Source organism: Carex rostrata, chromosome 3, assembly GCF_964058835.1.
Source record: "Carex rostrata chromosome 3, lpCarRost1.2, whole genome shotgun sequence".
NCBI lineage: Eukaryota > Viridiplantae > Streptophyta > Magnoliopsida > Poales > Cyperaceae > Carex > Carex rostrata.
The window spans coordinates 8,909,659-8,930,826 of NC_135920.1; the positions used below are offsets into that span (position 1 = coordinate 8,909,659).

Sequence of the window (21,168 nt, forward strand, 5' to 3'; positions counted from 1 at the left end):
GGTGTGTAGGTGATGCTTTGCCTATTTTCTATGTGATTTTCTTTCTTGAGACACTGAGCTTTAGTTACCAGCCTTGGTTTGTTTTCACTTTTGATAAGTGGACCCTTTTTTGTTTTCTCAAATCCGTAATACAAAATGTTCTATTTGTGAAGTTTTTGTTAATGAGAGTTGATTGCCTTTGGAACTACTTTTTTGTGTGTAAAGAAGGAATGAAAAACCATAGATTAGTTACAATTCAGGCTCAATTGCATGTGGAGGTAGAAATGTTTTAAATTGTAACTCTAATAATCCAATCAGCATATTTAGCAGACACTAGATAGGTTAGATATAAGAAATTATAAATTTTGTGTGCGATGAGAGATTGGAATTTTCTTTGATTAGGAAACAGGAAATTGGAGGCTAATAGGCACCATATATTTTAAATAGAATGAGATATTATTGTAGTGCTTGTATCTGCATGTCCCAAATCTAACCAATTAGGCACTAGTTGGTAATTTTTGTTTTTTGTGCTCAAAATTTTCACTAAATATCAAATTTACCCTTCCAATTGAACAAAATTCTTACCGGCCGTTCTAAAAGACTAAAACCCTTTTTAAGTAGTAAGATTACACAATAATAATTATTTGCTAGATAGGTTTAACATTTGCCACCTTCTATCCTGAAATAAAGACTGATATTATAAAATCCAATCTAAGTTGGACATTTTCAACCTTTCGATGGATCAATGAGTTATCTTTAGTTCAGCGAATATCATAAATTACTTGATGAACCTCATCCACCACCAAATTACTTACGTACAACTGTACGAGCAAAGAGCTATAAAAAAAAAAATGTCATGGACAACTTGAGAAATAAACACAAACAGAAAAATGCATACATGTTAACATGCCAAAATGTAATAAAGATTGCAACCTTCACTTATTTCGCATTTACTTAAAAGAGTTCAGATCTCTCTGCATAATAACAATCCAAATTGAAACAATAGCATTTAATATTAGATTAATAAATAATCAGGGAACTCATCCAAATTCCAAAAACTTCATGAGCCGATTGAGGTCATACTATTTTGAATACGCGCTCCTTCAAGTCCCTCACAAGCTTCCATTCTTCAATGGATAATTCATCCTGAGTAAAAGAAAAAAATATACAAATTATTTGGTGCATCAACGGTTAATTGAACAATACTGCTCAAGATAAGTTTGTCGGATAATAGTTGGGTCCAGTACTAGACGAGATGAATTTATTTCACCCTTTATCTTTTCCGGATAAAGTGGCAAGCAACCAGCTTCTGTAATACTACAACATACAACCAGAGATTAACACTAGTAAATGAAAACAAAATGACAAGCGAACCCCTGTAATCACAGAAATTAATATAATGACAAACATACTGTAAATTAACATCCAGCCAGACCCCAAAAACTTCAGTTAATACTAAAATAACAAAGAGTAAGATTATTATTTACAGTGAGCTACTAAACTAAACATAAATTACATCAGGACTTGTAAATTACCCGATAGTTGGCCTTGAGAGCATCAATTGAGGAACGGGAAATACGACTGACAAGCTCATCAGTTGAATCAAAATGCCGACCGTACATTTTCTGATTTTCTTCTGCATTTTGACCTACTATCTGTTGCAAGATTACAGAATAACTAGCTTTCTCAGTAAGTATGGACAAATTAAAGATACAGATAAAGTATAATTTCCTTACGACCCTACAAAACCCATCAGATGCCCTAATGTTATACAAAAACACAAACATCTCCTTCGTAATTTCTCCAAGAGATACATCAAATTCTCATTTTCACAGGATAATGAGCAAGAACTGAGCATAAATCTGGCAATTTTATAAAAGAAAAGACTGAAGGAACATAGTATTCCTTTTAACTTTAATAAGGTATATGATAGATGTTCAAGGGATTTTGTGGGTTAGAAAACAGATGTTGGTTATCTTTTTTTATGGACACATTTTGTGTGCGTGTGTTTTGTTGGGGAGGGCGATGATTATAGCAACAAGTCAGAGAAAACCTTTTACCTTTACAGCAACGTTCTTTCCTTTCTTAGCTACTTCAACTTGTTTGTGATTCATCTCAATCGACTCAATCCTTCCTATTTCCATAAAATCCTTTGAAGGGATACATATAGGTGCACCCACCTAAAATTTTTTATACAAATACAAACAGCATAAATTGATAATCGCTGAACTCTTTTTTTATTTTCAAAGAAAATATTTCTCTGTTGAAAATATTGTGGAAATGGTCTGCACAGCATAATTTTCCCACAATTCCTTGTTGGCAAGTAAAGCATATATCTTCTAACAGGGTCCTCAAAATGAGGACTTATATATATACTTCTGCGACCAATTTGATAAACACTTCACGCAGGAGGGACCATTTATGTAAAATATATTCTTCCTTCTTAAAGAAAAAGAAAAAAATGTTAGTACCTTTGCAATTCCCTCAAGAACCTGAACTCCCAAAACAATAGGGTCCTTTTTGTAAAATACACAACGCGGCATAATCTTCAACACACAAGGGAACACAGCTTCCTTTTCACTCTCCTTCTTCCTCGCTTCTCTTAAAGCAGTCACATAAGCCTTGAACTTGTCAAATAAATGATAAATTATATCGGCTTCGAAAACCTTAACACCAAGTTCATCTGCCAGTTTGCGTGCATCTGGCATCACCTTCACATCAAATGCCAGAATGGTAGCAAACTCCCTTCTCTTATCTAGCATGATGCTTGCCTTCATAACATCCTTTTTGTGCACTGGGCCAATGGAGAAATCACTGAATGGTATGTCCACCTCTGGTGATTTTAAGAATTCAATTAGAGCTTCGAGAGAACCAAGTGTCGAGGCTTGGACAAAAACGCCCTCGCTGGTTTTGTTGATTCGGCTCTTGATATCATTCATTTCTCGCATTGTGGCTTCTTTTAGAGCCTCTAGATCATCAGAGGTTTTAACTACATAAAGAGCAGTACCAGCTACTGCATGCTCTAATCCCTGCAAAACAATTTGGCAAGACACGTTTAGCTTAAGAGTGTTTCTTTACTGGTACTGCTGCTAAGCCCATCAGTGGTGTGGATATGTAATGGTTCGTGATAAAACATCAACATAAACGAGAAAAAAGGAAACAAATTTTGACCTGAGCAGATATTTTGAACCCTTGTGCAGCTTTGATCTCCTTGTGATGCCGATATGACCCCTGCTTTTAGCGAGCAGACTTAGTTTAGTTTTAATATATGACGGGATTATAATTCTGTGTCCATACAAATAGGAAGGTCCTTACTTTTACACGAAGCTCTTTCAATGGATGAGGTGTCAGTAAAGCTCTAATGTGAGTCACAATTGGCCCCTGACCAAGCAAATATTATTAAATTAATGAAATAGGAAAAACAAGCATTGATAATGGTTGCAAATTAAGGTGAGCTACATACCTGCAAGCCACAAACAATGATTTCATCACCTTCACGAAGTATACCATTTACCAAAATCACATCAATTGTTGTGCCGAGACCTTCAATAACCTTGACCTCCAGCACAGTACACTAAAAAATTAGAAGATAAAGTCAATCAGTTATTTGTCATCAGCACAATGTTGAATAAAATATGTTTTATTTTTTAAATTAAAGTTTGAAAAGCATTAAATGTAAAAATCAATTAGACCTACCTGAACTTGGTCAATATAAGTAAGCCTCTTTTGCATAGTTTTGTGTGCCCGTTGCACAAGTAGGAGCAGCAGATCTGGTATCCCTTCTCCACTAGATAATAAATCAAATTAAAATTTTGCACTACATTTTTCTGCTCTATCAATTATCATTTGGGGAGGAAAGAACTTGTACCTTATAGCACTAGTAGGAACAATGCTGAAAGTATCAGACAGACTCTTATTCTTATAATAAAGTGCAGTGTTCACCCCTTGCTCCATGAATTGTGTTATAATCTGCTTACAATTCCATTTATCATGAACTGATGTCATTTCATTGCAAAAGAATACATTAATGATATTTTAACACATAATAATATTGTACCAAAGTACCTGAGAAACCCTTATATTGAATTCTGTTTTCACATAATCTGGTTGTTGCTTGAGAGCTTTAAATATTGGAGCATTTGGGCATTTCTTCCATCCATAAAGTCGATCGACCTATATATATAGTAGGAACAAAACGTATTTAGAAAGACAATTTTATCTCCTAGCAGTAAATTGTGCAGGTGTAAACAAGGTCTGATATAATATTAACCCCTTGAAAAATGAACTTCGTTGTACTGGTAAGTATTGTCAATCTGCCTGAATTGCACAATACCATAACTAAAACTTTTTTAACAGAAATTATATGCATATTCACTTGTGACATATAAGAAAAAAATAAAGAACAAAAAAAGTACATGTGATTCCAGCTAATACTGATTTGCACATGAATAGTACAACTCAGTACATAAATTCATCGTAATGGTACAGAACCAGTAATAAAGAGATAAAAAACTAACCTTATTCAAGGCTACAATGAAATCCACATTGCGGCTAATCAGCAAGTGAAGTGACTCGATTGTTTGTGGCTCAAGCCCATGCATCATATCCACAACCAATATCGCCACGTCACACAAGCTTGAACCCCTTGACCTCAAATTGGCAAAGGCCTCATGACCAGGTGTGTCAATCACAAGCAGTCCAGGCACCTTTATTGTTGCATCTGCTTTGAGCACCATTGTTCTCTCTCTTATATTCTCTACTGGGAAGTATGTAGCACCAATTTGTTGTGTTATACCCCCTGCTTCTCCCTCTTGTATGTTACATCTGATGCAATCTAGAAGCTTGGTCTTACCAGCATCTACATGGCCAATGATGCAACAGATAGGCGAACGAAGGTGTGTTTCTGTATCTCCTGATCTGTTCCCTACATACTCACAATTCAACCCCTCGCTGGATTCAACTTGGCACTGTTGGGCGGTATCATTAGATACAACAGCAGTGCCCTTTTCAAGGAGTTGCCTTGGGGCGATACCAAGCCTCCTCAGTGCTTCCTCTTGCTTCTTCTTTAGTAACTTCTCCTTTGTCACCTTCTTTCCTTCTCTTTCCTTCACCCCTCTTCCTCTCTCTCTTCTCTCTCTCTCTTCTTCTTCTTCTCTCTGTCTGCTCTTCTCCTCTTCTCTCTTCTTTGCTTCTTCTTCTTGCCTGAGTTTCTCTTCCACTTTCTCCCTTGCAAATTGCTCTTGAAGAATCCTTATCTGTCTTGGTACCCTTCGCACATGCTTTTCCAGGTTAGAAGAAAAAGAAGAAACACTATTTGATGGAGCAGCAGTTACCTTCAGCGCCCTCTCTTTCTTTCTAGCAGCAACTGATAGGCCCATGTCTACCTCCTTTGAGTCAACCACTTCAATGGATGAGCACAGTTCATCTTGGACTGAACCATTCATGTTATAACCACACCCGTCATTTATCATGGATCCAAGTTCTGTTCAATAATAATTAACTATTATAATAACAAAAAACATCAAAGTAGAAATTTTAACAAAATTGAATAACCAGCATTTTTTCCGAAAAAATTGCCCAAAGGTAACATGATTGTATTCCCATTCTTGTCAAACTCACGAAGTTTAATTGTGTTCCACCCTTCCACTGGTTACAATAGGCTTTTATACATACAAAACAAAAAAAACATCAAATATTATAGTTATCAACGGTATGTTCACATTACAGAGGTCTATTTCATCTACTCCATTACTTATCTTCAAATAAGAATTACAGAAGGTTCTAATGTTCTAATATACCATCACAATTTTCCAGGGTATACATGCATGTACTTTAAACAAAATTATTGCATCGATCTGTTACAAAAAAGAATTAGCTGTTTTTTTTTCACTCACCACAGGAGATAGAAGAGTCGAGTGGCATGACTTGCGCTGCCATCTTCACCGCTTCGGCGGCCTCCTTCGCCGTCTCTTCGCCGGCGTAGCTCTTCTCCATGGAGAAAAACAGAGAACTGGTTTGGTTGTTGCGTCCAGATTGGGAATTAGGATTTCCTTTCTCTCTTTACTATCGCCTCGCTTCGTCGTGCCTGGGAAACCTCCACGAGAAATGAAACTAGAACTCGAATTAACCTTTTATAAAAGAGAGCAAGGACTACTCTTGAGTTTTAACCCTTTCGTGAACCTCCACGAGAAATGAAATTAGAACTCGAATTAACCTTTTATAAAAGAGAGCAAGGACTACTCTTGAGTTTTAACCCTTTCGTGAGCGCCAAGTTTACAAAAAAAAGGTGGACAATTTTACAAAATGGTATGAACATAAACTTGAATAAAAGGAGAAAATATCCAAAAATAGCTACTTTGAAGATTATTCTGATAATTTTATAAATTAAAGTAACCTATAAATATTAGTACTATGGATATCTTTGCATATTTCGCCCAATCTCTATATTCTCTGTATTGCTCTTATACCCCCCAAATAATATTAGTACTATGGATATCTTTGCATATTTCGCCCAATCTCTATATTCTCTGTATTGCTCTTATACCCCCATATTTGATTGTGACCTAAAGCTAAGGAGGTATAAATTGGTTATTCCAACTTAGACCGGTCTAAATTATTTATGTTTGGTTGAGGCCTAAAGTTAAATCATAACTTAAACTATTCCTTGTTATTCGTTAGAGTTGGTGGAGGACTAAAGTTTTGAAAGTCTAAATTGGTTAATTATTTATAATAAGATATTAATTATATAATATTAATATATTAATAATAACTGTAATATATTATATATTAGGATTTGGCTAATATGTTATGGGTTGCATAGAGGCCTCCCATGCTACGGCTCAATATTCGAGTTTTCAAAATCCTAACGGTCGATCCGAACCGTTCATCTTGTTCTCCATATTAATATGTGTTTGGAGACCAAATTATATATTTTTTGGAAATTTTATACTATTTTTTTAGATTTATTGAATATCGCTGTTTTTTATGGTCCAGATTTGTCTGAAAAACAATGATTTTCAATAAATCTAAAAAAATAGTAAACAATTTCCAAAAAATGTAAAATTTGGTCTCCAAACACATATTAATATAGAGAATAAGATGAACGGTTCGGATTGACCGTTAAGATTTTGAAAACTCGAATATTGAGCCGTAGCATGGGAGACTTCTATGCAACCCATAGCACCGTAGCCAAATCCTATATATTATTATAAAATTTATTTAATATATTAATAATAGAAAATATTAATTATAAATTACTAATAATTATTAAAAATAAAATACTAATTATATAATTATAAATTAATAATAATTATTAATAAAAAGATACTAATTATATATTATTAAAGGGCAATGGGGGTTACTGTAGCGAGCAACAGTGCCACCCCGTCTCCATTCCATCCGATTCTTATCCTGTGGTTTATAATTGTATCGCTGATGTCACCTACCGTCACCATAAGAAATCCCTCAATCTGCTCGGATCTCAATTTCCATCCCATCGTCGATTCCCGACCTTAACTTCCTTACTCACCTCTTCGGCGCGTGTCCCTCAGCTTGATGTCGCGTGTCTCCCTCCCATTTGAGTACCGCCTGTCACCGCTATGCGAACCCCTTCCATTGCCGCAATCCAACACAGCAGCCTCCCTAATCCCAACACCTCTGACTGGTTTCCTTTTCTCCATTCAGTCCTCCGCCGTTGGCAATCTTCTACCTGACTGCTACGCTCGCTCTCAATCTCCTTCCCTCGTCGTTCCCTCTCTTCTTCAATGAGTAAGTTACTCTCTACTATATCGATGCACAGTTTATGACTTAGTCTCAAAGGGAAGTTCTCATATTCTTCTGTTTTTCCCCCTTTGAATTTATACTCCACCTTTTAGGTTTACATTGATTTCAATGTGCACATAGTTGGGATTTTGATTTCAATCTATCTGATAAATTAATTTTATACATTATTTTCGTCATTTATTGGAGCTTGATTTCAATTGTTGAAGTATGGTTTACAAAAATATACGCCCGGTTTGTCATGTGCAATCATTTTTTTAATTTGGGGTTTGACATCCTTCAATTCAGATCCAGTGCAATATTTGATTATTTAGTATGACATCTAAATCATCCATTTCTATCTGCCCTTAATTTAAAAGCGGACCCCCCCCCCCCCCAAAATTTCAAATAGACTTCAAAGTGATTTCTGCTCGGATGGGAGTACATCTGGAATTCACATCCCCTGAGATAGCTCAAATTCTGAGTTGATATGTGAAATGGAATATGATTGCATTTGTCTTGGTGGAATGCAAATATTACTCAAATACAAAATTTGTTCTCCTACCATATGATAATATGTCATGATTTTGTCAGTTAACTATGTTTCATTAAACTGTAAAATCACTCCGCATGCAACCTAGCTTGTAATAAGATATTTATACTTTCAAGAATAATCAAAATTTCCTCCCATCAGTGATTATATTTTACAACTAACAGTGTACTTCCAACTTCGGCAATCTTCTACCTGACTGTTCCGCTTGCTGTTGTTCTTCCTGCCTTGTCAGTCTTCCTCTTCATTAATAAGTAAGTTACTCTTCACTATACCGATGCAGAGGTTCGATTGGAAAGAAATTCAGATCAGTATTCCATATGTGTCATACCAGTTCTCTAGATCTGCCCCTAAGTTTAGAGGTAATTACATGTATAAACCTCATAAATTAATCATATCAATGGGTTAAATATACTGACAGAGTAGTCTTGGGTTGCACAGTATTCATGTACAATGCCACCCTCATGGTAAGAATATGAAGTTGCGATTGACAAAACTTTTTCACGTGACAAGTCATTCGTACATTTTAAACTCTCAAAGGGAAGTTCTCCTATTGTTTTATTTTTTTTCCCTTTGAATTTATACTCCATTTTTTAGGTCTAAATTGATGGAGGTGTACTCCATGTGCTCAAAGTTGGAATTTTGATTTCAATCTATCTGATAAATTTCATACATTGTTTTCGTCATTTACTAGAGCTTGATTTCAATTGTTGAAGTATGGTTTATAAAAATATATCTACGGTTTGTCATGTGCAACCATTTTTTTAATTTGGGGGTTTCACATCCTTCAATTCAGATCCAGTGCAATATTTGATTATTTCGTATGATATCTAAATCATCCATTTCTATCTGCCATTAATGTCAAAGTGGACCCCCCCAACCAACCAAAATTTCAAATAGACTGCAAAGTGGTTTCTGCTCTGATGGGAGTACAGATGGAACTCACATTCTCTCCCATTAACTACGGCGCTCCCAATTGCAAAATCTCAAAGTTCTTCACTTTGTATCTCATAGACTTGTTCCATAATGACAAATGCTCTACTAATTTCTATTATATGCCATGAATTTTTACTTCAATTGCCATCTCAATTTCAACAGCTCGGCAACAATTTTGCTAATTCTGTTATTAATTATAACTATTTTTTCCTGGGTTAAAACTATTGCATTCTTCCTTCATGTAGGTGTTATTATTTTACAATTAATCGGTGTGCAATTACTGACCTTTTTTTTATTATTTACTTCCATTGTTGAAGGACTCACTGGATATCTTTCTTACCAGCATCTCGCCACAATCAAAGCAAGTGAGGTTGTGCTCATTTCAGTCAAGTTATACTTTCTATGTAAGGCCTTCTGCCAATTTTTGCATTTATCCCGAGTATATCATACACCATTTTTATATTTTTACATTTAAAATTACCTTTACTGTTCAATACTTAACAGTACAAATGTCTTCAAGTGATATGAGTTACGCGCAGTACCATCAGCCTGTATATCTTTGAGAGAGAGAATTACTGTCACTAACCAAAAAAAATTTGTTCACGAATGGTCATATTCAAACTTTAGTCCCAATCAAATATGGCTTCACCAACACCCTCTTTTAATTTCTGGAATTTGCTCTATAAAGTAGTTGTCTTATGAGTACTTTAACAACAACAACAACCAAGCCTCTAGTCCCAAACAAGTTGGGGTAGTTGTCTTATGACTATAGTTCAATTCTTTTTCATAAGCACAAAATCAAGGACTTTTACTTCCTTCCTTATTGAATGAGTATTTTACACGGAGTTTGAATTCTTTTAAGAACGAATTCATGTGTCATGAAATGATTAAAACAATCCAGCCACATGGTGAGTCGGAGATTTAATCATTCGTGATGTCATAACACTCGTCAAGTCTAATGAGTGTCATTTGTTGGTATCATACCAATATTAAAACTGCATCAAATTCATTTCGCATTTCATTTCATTGACTTCAATTTACATAGTTATGTTTCATAATGTTTCTATTCCTACAAGAAAAATAAAATTGCTCAACAGAAGTAACAATATGGGAGAGGTTTTCTCAGCAAATTTTCAATTTTTTCCCATGTTTTTCATAATTCGTACCGATAGTTTGCTCAACAAATTGAAAATTAATTGGAATATACACATCCTGACGTCTGAACTAACTTCCACATATAGTATGTTATAATTGGATTTTTTCCGTCTAGTATGTTATACACTGTTGTTTCTTAATTTTTCCACATATTCTCACACATAGCACTGCTAAGATACAAGTTGTCATGAGTATATTTACTAATTATCTTTTAATTCTACGGTTACTTTACTGTCAGGGAAGCCAGATTGTATGACTACTCCTTCCTCCTCTTTCTTCCAGCTTCCCACCGAAGAAGGCATTACTGGTCACTCTTACTGAGGTACTTCCTTTCCGTTGCACCATGTATTAAGCCGTATAAATTAGCAATCCACATCTGACATTTAAGAAAATTAATATTACAATCATGGATCACAAGCTCAAATCTTAGTTTCAATTTGAATTTCTTCACAATTTGGAAATTATAGGCTTTCACCTCGGTAGTGTACTCCTTGATACTATGGTAATGTTAATATTAGAAAAATTATTTGGTACTGATACCAACAATGCACATATAGAAATTAGAACGACCAACCTAAGAAGCGTAAGAACCCTATAAAACACATGCTTTCTATACAAAAAACATAAAAGGGGAGGGGTCTTCCTGAGTAAAGGAATGAATAGGAACCAGGGACCTTATTGCATAAATACACAACCAATGAATGCAAGGAAGGCCACTGGTTCATGCTTAATGCTTTACTAGTAAGGGTAACTAGGGACTCATTGGGGTTTGCACCAGTTTCGGTGCTTCCATATAACCTAGACACTGTTCAGACAGTGTCTGGATATGAAATAAACGAGGCAAGTGCTGGTGACCAGTGCAAAACTCAACTGATACCTCTGCTGTTCTAAAAAATGCCAGAAATGCCCTCTCCGAGAAAACAGACAGATAAGAGGGCATAGGCCATGTTTCTGTCAAATCCAAGTTTACAGACAGAGAAGTTTCCCAAGCAGTTTAGACCAAAATTTTGTATTATTTAGGTTTTTTATACTATTTTCTATGAATTTCTGATTCTCAACTTTTCAATTTGCTTGATATTCTTCTTTTTCTTTCTTCTTTTGCTGCTGCTGACACATATCATATGGTTTTAATCCTTCTAACAGACCTCTGTAGAAAATTTCTAAAATCATGAGATAAATCACACATGTAATATAGGCTCAAATAAACATTTCTATATAAAGAAATTAAATTTCCATGTAGCCTATTCACAAGAAAGTTGTGCAGCTCATCACGAGTCAGCTTCGCATATTCCAATTACACCACTCTTCCGTATATTTAGGTATATATTTCTCTTGCTATATTTAATATTTTTTACTGTGCTTCCCAATTGTTAGTTGCAAGTGAAAAATTTCTTGCACCAGGAAATTCATAAACCATAACTGAGAAAATATTACTTGCATTCAATTGAATATAGTTAGGGGAAACAAATTGCATTTTATTTCACTCTTTCCTGGGAAGTTCCCTTTTATCAAGTCTACAGAGAATTGTATCACCAGCTTTTAACCCATGTAGTTAACTCTCAGGTTTTACTTACAGTTAGGAATGCATGTGTGTAATTTCTTAATAAACATTGTCTAATCCAAGTGGTTTAATTATTTTTCCATCTAATAATTAATATTCACGTAGTTATTGCGGGTATATGACATTAGTAAGAATTTTTCCATCTAGTATGTTCTACAATGATGTCTCTTATATTTCCCACATGTTCACACACATAGCACTGCTGACATACAAGTTGTCATACTACGTATATTTACTAATTATCTTAGAATTCTATTGTTATTTTACTGGCTGTTATTGAACAGAAGGAAGAACAACAAAGTTGTGTAGCTCACCACGAGTCAGCTTCGCATATTCCAATTACACCACTCTTCCGTATATATTCAGGTTTATATTGCTCTTGCTATATTTAATATTTTCCAGTGTGCTTCCCAATTGTTAGTTCCAAGTGAAAAATTGCTTGTATCGGCAAATTCGTAAACCATTACTAGGAAAATATTACTGTCATTGAATTGAGTATAGTTAGGGGAAACAAATTGCATTTGATTTCACTCTTTACTGGGAAGTTTGTTGTTATCAAGTCTTCATGGAGTTCTATGACCAGCTTTTAACCCGCGTAGTTGACTCTCTGGTTTTACAAACAGTTAGGAATGAATGCGCGTAATTTCTTAATAAACATTGTCTAAGCCAAGTGGTTTACTTATTTTCCCATCTAATAGTTAATATTCACGTAGTTACTGCGGGCATGACATTAGTACATAGTTAAAACAAGTTCTATCTAGCCAGAGGGTTACTTAGAACCTACAACAAAAGAGTCTTTCCAAATTGTCTGCTCATGATTATGAAATACAATACAAATAGGCAAAAGGAAAACAAATCATACATTTTAAACAGGCTCTTACAGAGGACACAGTATCCCAAAAAATACAAATTGTTAGCATTCTTATCCTTTTACTTCAGTCCAACAAATCATTTTTAAAAAAAAAATCCCCTCCAATTACCACCATCATCAGCATGTAGTACCAGTGATTCCATAATTGCACAGTCAACATGGTTCTATACCATTGAAATTAATTCTGGCGGCCTTGGCTTTCCCAGAAATATGGTGTTATGTGTTTAATTTCCTTCCGTGGTTAAACAAAAAAAATGGGGGAGAGATCATGTCAGCTTCGTTCTCAACTGTCTAATTTAACTTAGCATTTAGCTGAAAGTGAGTTCCATACAATACCAGCAAGTATCTGTACAATACCACATCTGCTGAAACTTTGTTCAATTATTTATTAAAGCACATTCAACCATGCTGTATGATGCTTCAATTTTTTCAGTGAACGCAAAAAAGATAAAATTCCCGGTGGATCTGTGAGGAAACTCCCTGCTCATAATTTGGTAAATTACTTCTTCTATTGTTTCTCATCCATATAGTTTTTTAGGTTGCCATTGGTCTTCACAGAAAATTTAAATTGTCAGTGAAACATCTGATTGTTGCAAAATGGATGGATTATGTATCCGTCCAGGTTATATTGCTAAATGCAGAATGAACTGTAATGAAGCTAAACAGATTTACATTTTCAGTTCAACCATTGTATAAACTCTATGGTGTTAACACACAAATACAGTGCCATTTTTTTGACTTATATTTTAATAGCACTGTAGTTGTCCTGCCCGTTGTGATTTGAAGCAACCCAGGAAATTATTTTGCCTGTTCCAAATATAAAGAATTGATTTCTGGTTGCAAATATTGTACAGTATTTCAGATGTACTTCAGATCTAAGGTTGTTTTGGAAAGTCCATTTTATTTGTCATGACGGTGTACACTTCCCTCATTAGCTGATGAATACAATTTTTCTTTTTTCCATCATATCTAGGCAGCACGAGATTTTTAGTAACTAAATCCAACTTCCATCGCAAGCTGTTCATTCCTTCACTAACTATGCTGTACTGGTAAAACACTTTAGCAAGAAAATTTAACTTCTTCCATCTCAAACTGGTAACACTTTATCTGACAATGATGTTTTGTAACAACAGAAAATCTAGAGGGCTATCGCAACCTATCTGGAAACGTTTAGAGACCAAAAGCCAAGAACCAAGAACCACAAAAATACCAACAGAGAGCACACTGGTTACACGTAGATAATTTAGTGATTTATGCAAGGGCATTATATTATTGATCTAATGATTTCATGGAATGAAATAGCATTCTGTACTTATATAATAATCATTACTTATTAAAATTAGTGGTTTACAAATTGATTTCGAATAGAACTTACAACAAAATTTGCAACTTTCTAGAAAAAATAAAATAAATTTGTAAAGCAAAGAAATTTAATGTAACTCCATATTATTCAAATATAGAAAACGCCCATAAATTTACCATATTTTTTTCAGGACTTGCCAAAGTTTATTACAAGATAAATTAAATAAATCAATAGAGGAACATGTCACATAAGTACTCAGAAAAACACTTGCACTGCTCAGAAAGAATGTCACCCAACAAAAACATTCGAAAATATATAAAAGCCCAACAAAACAGTTGCGGCAACGCCGCAACAGAAGTCACTAGTTATATAATATTAATATATCAATAACAATTATAATATATTATAATATTATTATAATAATGATTTACTATATTAACAATATTAATTATTAATTATATAATTATAAATTAATAATAATTATTAATATAAATTATAAATTAATAATAATTATTAATATAAATTATAAATTAATAATAATTATTAATATAAATTATAAATTAATAATAATAAGATACTAATTATATAATATTAATATATTAATAACAACTATAATATATTGTAATATTATTATAACAATTATTTAATATATTTACAATATAACATATTAATTATATAATTACATATTAATAATAATTATGAATAAGAAAATATTAATTATATAATATTAATATATTATAATATTATTATAATAATTATTTAATATATTAACAATATAGGATATTAATTATATAATTATATATTAATAATTATTATTAATAATAAGATACTAATTATATAATATTAATATATTAATAATAACTATAAAATATTATAATAATTATTTAATATATTAACAATATAACATATTAATTATATAGTTATATTAAAACACTAATTACACAATATTAATATATTAATAATAACTATAATATATTACAATATGATATAATAATTATTTAATATATTAACAATATAACATAATAATTATATAATTATTTATTAATATTAATTATATAATATTCTTATAATAATTATTTAATATATTAACAATATAAAATATTAATTATATAATTATATACTAATAATAATTATTAATAATAATATACTAATTATATACAAATAAAATATTCTTATAATAATTATTTAATATATTAACAGTATAAAATATGAATTATATAATTATATACTAATAATAATTATTAATAATAATATACTAATTATATACAAATAAAATATTATTATAATCATTGAAGTTAGGCCACGAGGTGGAATAAAAATTAAACCACCATGTGAGGTGGTTTAATTTAGTCCCGCCTAATTAAGGCACGTTTGGTAGAATAACGAGGCCTAAACTCTTTATTCCACCCTTTAGGCCACAACCAAACATAGTAATATTGTTAAATTTTTACCAGCAGAAAAAATCAATTTCCATCTTGTTTCCCCTCTTTTCTGAGTATGAAAATCTTTTAATAAATATTATGCAAGAAAAATAGAAAATTTTAAAGACATAATTAAGGAACAATATTTATAGCGCATTTTTCAATAATGGATTGCTTCTTGTATGCTGCGAACTTTTTTTAAAGCACCAAGTATTATTTTGTAGCTTTTCAATAAAAATCAAATGTTTTAATAGGAGTTAAGCTATCAAGATTCATGAAGTAACAAAAATGCCTTACTTTACGTTTCGAACCCTCTGATATGCTTCAATAAACGTGCAGATTGAATAACTGATAAGCTAAAAAATTTACTGGAAAGCTACAAAAATTGTTGACCAATTCACCTCCATCTAGTTTTCTCTTTACCCCTCTTTCGGAAAGACCTTGTTCGCCCCTTTTTTCTCTCTCAAGCTCCCCTTCTCCGTTTCTCCCCCCTGAATCCCAATTTCTTTCCTGTTTCTCTAATCAGTCCAAATTATGAGTGACAAAAATCAGAATTCTGGCTTGGACTCAAACTCGGACTCAAATTCAGTACGGATTAATTGTTCAGGCATGAGTCTCTAGAAGAGGTCTCATGGATCCCACTTATTCATCATTTTCTATGATGATTAATTGCATAATTAAATTACGTTGTGTTTTCAATGAAACTTAATTATGTTATTATTTTTTAGATTTGGTTATTTATATTTTCTATGTAATTTAATTATGTTAGAGTTTTCAAGAGTTGGTTAGAACTTTTTTTTAAACCTTGACGGTGGTGTCAAGTATAATTTTTATAAAGTTGGTTAGAACTTCTAAATTTATTATGTGGTGTTAGTTTCTAAGTTAGACTTTTTAGTTTTTTCTAAGTTATTTATATTGATGGTTGTACTATAAAAGAGATGGCATATCATTTTCTTTAGGAGAGTTAATTAAATTTTTGGTATTGTTAGTAATAAATAGATAATGCTTCTGTTAGAATATTGTTAGGTTGTTATGACAGTCTGTTAGGCTAGTGATTAGGTTGTTAGAAGAATGTCTATATAAAGGCCATCAATGTACATGTAAAGATGACACAAGATTAATACAATTGATTACATCTATTCACTTCTCTCTGATTATCATGGTATCAGAGCCTCCATAGGCAAACGCCTTTGAGCCATCTCTCTCTACCTGGTCTTCTTCACCAGATTGTATCAGTTCCTGCCATGGCTACACCACCGGATCCCTCTACTACTGACACATCTGCCTCTACAGTTCTTTCTTCTCTTCCTCCGCTCTTTAACCCTATTCAATTTCATCATTCAATTAACCCCAAATTGGATGATTCGAATTTCTTGCTGTGGAAGTCTCAAGTTGTGCCGGTTATCCATGGTCATGGTCTCCTTCCTTATCTAGACGGCACCATCACTGCTGATTCAAGTGGCGCTTCTTCTAATTTGCATCATGAGAATTGTGTTCGTCAGGATCAATTGATTCTTGCGTGGTTGCTGGCTAGTCTTGGCTCAACGGTTCTTCCTCAAGCTATTGGTTGTAGAACCTCCGTTACACTATGGGGTATGCTTCACCGCATGTACTCCAATCAATCCCAATCACGGGTTCTAGAACTCAAATTGAAGCTTCAAACTCTCAAGAAAGGCGATTTATCATGTTCTGAGTATCTCAACAGTCTCAATGCTGTCGCTCTTCAGCTGCGCTCAATTGGCTGTGACATCTCGGATCAAGACCTGTGTCTCTATCTTCTCGCCGGGTTGCCATCTGACTACAATCCTATAGTCACGTCTCTTACCTCTACCAATTCAGCCTTTTCTCTTGTTGATCTCCATGGCCACCTTCTCAACTATGAGCGGCTTCTATTCTCTCAACTGACCTCTGTTGATCCTTCTTCCTCTGCTTATCTTGCTCTTGGTGCTCCGAATCCCCCTTTCTCTACTGGATCTGGATCTAGCTTCACTGGACCTATGGGTTTCAACTCTAATTCAGCCCAAAAAGGCCTATCTTCTTCAATTCAGCCCGATAACTCTTTTTTCTCCTCTTCAGGACACGCACCTGATCTGGGGTCTTTTCTAACTCCCTTGATGCTCAATTCCCTTCCATGGCAGTCTCAGCAACAACTTGCTGCTGCCTATATTTCTCAACAATTCAAGCGCAGCTCCAGCCGAGGTGGAAGAGTCGGGGTAACCAAAACCCGTTTAGGCTTAAGCTCCGGAATAACCGTAGAACAAAAATTTCTACGGCCAACTTAAGCTCAGGATTAAACGGAGCATGTCAGGAAACTTTCCAAGGCGGTCCACCTTCAGTATTCCTTGGGCATCAAAACCCAATTTAATCCTTTTTACAGATCTACTCCTTGATTGATTTCTAAAACTTTAATCTACATACCAATTAAATAGATTAATATAACATATTTATACCTTGTTTTCAAATCACAGTTGGAATGCAGACCGAGCGAGTAGAGCTACATCACGGGAATGATTCTCCTCGGAGCATCAGACGTCTGATGCCTCTATCGGTTATCCACCAGGACTAACCGGAGAGCAGTTTATTTCTTTTGCCATAAATACTATAAACTGCGCAATTCTGCAAAAACACTATTCACAGAGAAAAAGACGAAAACCCGTAAACACGAATTTTCGGTTACTCAGTTTCATCAATGAGCAAAACTGAAATACCGCGAAATTCAGGAAAACACTATTCATCGATCCCGTAAATATACTTCACAACAACCCGCAAGATTATACGTCAACTACGTATAACTTTCTTTTCTCAACCGAAATACTATTTGGGAGAGAAACCGAGAAAGAGAGAAAATACCGATTCGTTTCGACACGAAACGATACGAGTGAATTAGTATTTTAATCTCTTCATGCACCCCTCTATTGATTGCCTCTAAAATGATGTGAAAAGACCAAAATACCCCTATGACAAGGCATGCCACCTAGGGGGTGAGGTGTTATGTGAATAGGATTGATGACGTGTCATCTGGATAGGATCGATGACATGTCATGCGAATAAGGACGAATCTGAAAAGACCCGAATGCCCTCGGCCCGAATACAAATAATATTCATATAATTATTCTGAATAATTATATTTCTTGCGGTTGTTATTTCGGTAACTTTTATACAATGTACCGTGTATGTTTATAAATTAACCGTTGTTTTTGCTTGTTATCTTATATGACATTTATAATTTAATTATAACACGTATAATTAATTATAACCATCTTACTATTGATCATAACCAATTTATAATCAATCACAATAAGATTCTCCGATTAACTTCTATATGGTGTGACCCAATAGGATCTGTGTTATGTTGGTAAATAGAGTTAAAACTGTTTTAACTTATATAATCATGAGTGGTATCTGGCAGTATACATCATGACCATCCAATTACACAGATGATGCTGTACTGTACAATATCACGATCCAGTAAACTATTTACTTGTGTCTGTTCTTCTGTCTCATAGCTATCAGATTAGTTTCAAGGTAGATGTGTGTCATCCTTACTAACTGAATCTTTTCTTGATCTTGAGCAGATTATCAAATATAATTACTCTTGTAATTATACTGCTAGCAGATAATTTTACTCTATCAAGGGGCCCAGTGATGCTATAGCTCGTATAAAATACGAGGGACAAATAGTATTCTTGGTAAACTATCACTTCCTCAGCTAAGCTATACATATAGAAAAACTACTGTTATGACTGCTTTTTATGGACAACGTTAGATAACAATCACACATACATATTTCTCAGTGGGAACGATAAATACCTCATACTGTAGAACCTAACATTGAATGAAAACATAAATGACACGAACACAATTATATTTAATGTTTCATTCGGGGTCTGTCAAATACCATGTTCCTAGAACATGTATCTATGTAATTAAAATGACATCTCGTGTCAGGTGGTTTGTAAAACTTAACTATCTTTTAATCCACATACTAACCTTATCGCGGTAATTAGTGTTCCTGCTAATTACCTTGGTCAGTGACTTTTTAAGAGTATATATCATCTATATTATAGAGTTTCACAATTTCAGTCATGAACTCGAAATGATCCATAAATTCAATAATACTCAAGGCAACAAAATGATATACAAATAAACATTCAATTCATGAACAAAGCTTTATGATAATTTATCGTATTATTGACTTCTAGATTATTACAAACTAACAGTCGTGGACGTTCCAATGGCCGAGATCGGTCTTCTCGTTCTCATGGCACATCTAATAGCAACTCAGGCTGTGGCAAGGGGTCCAATCCTGATGTCCAGTGTCAGATATGCACCAAGGTCGGCCATGTTGCCAAGGAGTGCTGGTACCGCTATGATGATAATCCCAATGACAGTCCGCAAGTCAACATTGCTCAACCTTCTTCTACACCATCTACCCACATCACTCCTGACTTGAATTGCCTCACTGATTATCATCCGTATCAAGGTAATTCTGTTGTGCGCATTGGTAATGGTTATGGATTAGCTATTTCCCATACCGGTTCTTCTTACCTTGATTCCCAAACCAAACGGTTAAACCTTCATGGTGTCTTGCATGTGCCTCATATGACAAAAAGGCTTTTGAGTATTTCTCAGCTCACCAAAGATAATGATATCACTGTGGAATTTAATGAAACTGGTTATGTGATTAAGGATCCCAAGACTCATAAGGTGCTTCTTGAAAGAGATGTTTCTCATGGTCTCTATTACCTTTCTTGCCATCAGTCATTTGTCAGTCAGGTGTCTATCGACGAGCTTTGGCATCATAGACTCGGTCATACATCCTCCTCTGTCATGCATCACCTTGAAAAAAAATAAGCTGGTTTCTTTCAGCCCCTCTATGCCTCCATGTGATGCCTGTAATAAGTATAAGTCTCATAGGTTTCCTTTTTCTTTGGTTTCTCATAAGGCTACTAAGCCGTTAGAACTTTTACATGCTGATGTTTGGGGGCCTTCCCCGACTTTGCCTAAGCAAGGAAATAGATACTATGTTTTGTTCGTTGATGATTTCTCGCGCTTCTCTTGGATTTTTGTTTATTCTGCCAAATCTTTTATACCTTCGATTTTTTGGGATTTTAAGGCACAAATTGAGAATTTGCTTTCTTCATCAATCAAGACTATTCAATGTGATGGTGGGGCTGAATTTAAACCCTTAATGAGTCAATTTCCTGAAATCACTTTTTGGGTCTCATGTCCATACACTCCCGAGAAAAATGGTGTAGTTGAACGGAAGCACCGTCATTTAGTTGATCTTGCTCTCGCCACCATGGCTCAAGCCTTTATTCTCATTGTTTATTGGGATCACATTTTTGAGAGTGTGGTTTTTATTATTAATCGACTACCCTCTTCAGTGCTTGATTTTGTCTCTCCTTATGAGCTTCTGTTTAAACATGCACTTGACTACTCCTTTTTTAAGGTGCTTGGCTGCCTTTGTTACCCTTGGTTAAGACCTTATGCCCAAAACAAGCTTGAGCCGCGATCTATTCCTTGTGTTTTTCTTGGGTACTCTTCATTCCACAAAGGATACAAATGTCTTCATCTACCAACAAACATGATTTACATCTCTCGCCATGTCATTTTTCATGAAACCACATACCC

At 34.3% G+C, this 21,168-nt stretch overlaps 1 protein-coding gene across 1 annotated transcript; it reads right to left on the reverse strand.

Moving 5' to 3' along the window:
- Nucleotides 1-826: 826 nt before the first annotated feature.
- On the reverse strand, nt 827-6,104 carry LOC144551318 (eukaryotic translation initiation factor 5B-like). The gene is made up of 12 exons (XM_078299241.1): nt 5,874-6,104; nt 4,497-5,461; nt 4,045-4,152; nt 3,848-3,948; nt 3,676-3,766; nt 3,443-3,553; nt 3,295-3,360; nt 3,151-3,210; nt 2,451-3,008; nt 2,040-2,159; nt 1,515-1,634; nt 827-1,125 (listed from the first exon to the last, which is right to left on the reverse strand). The coding sequence occupies exons 1-12, from the start codon at nt 5,971-5,973 to the stop codon at nt 1,057-1,059; spliced, it is 2,469 nt and encodes an 822-aa protein (XP_078155367.1). The 5' UTR covers nt 5,974-6,104; the 3' UTR covers nt 827-1,056.
- Nucleotides 6,105-21,168: the final 15,064 nt, after the last annotated feature.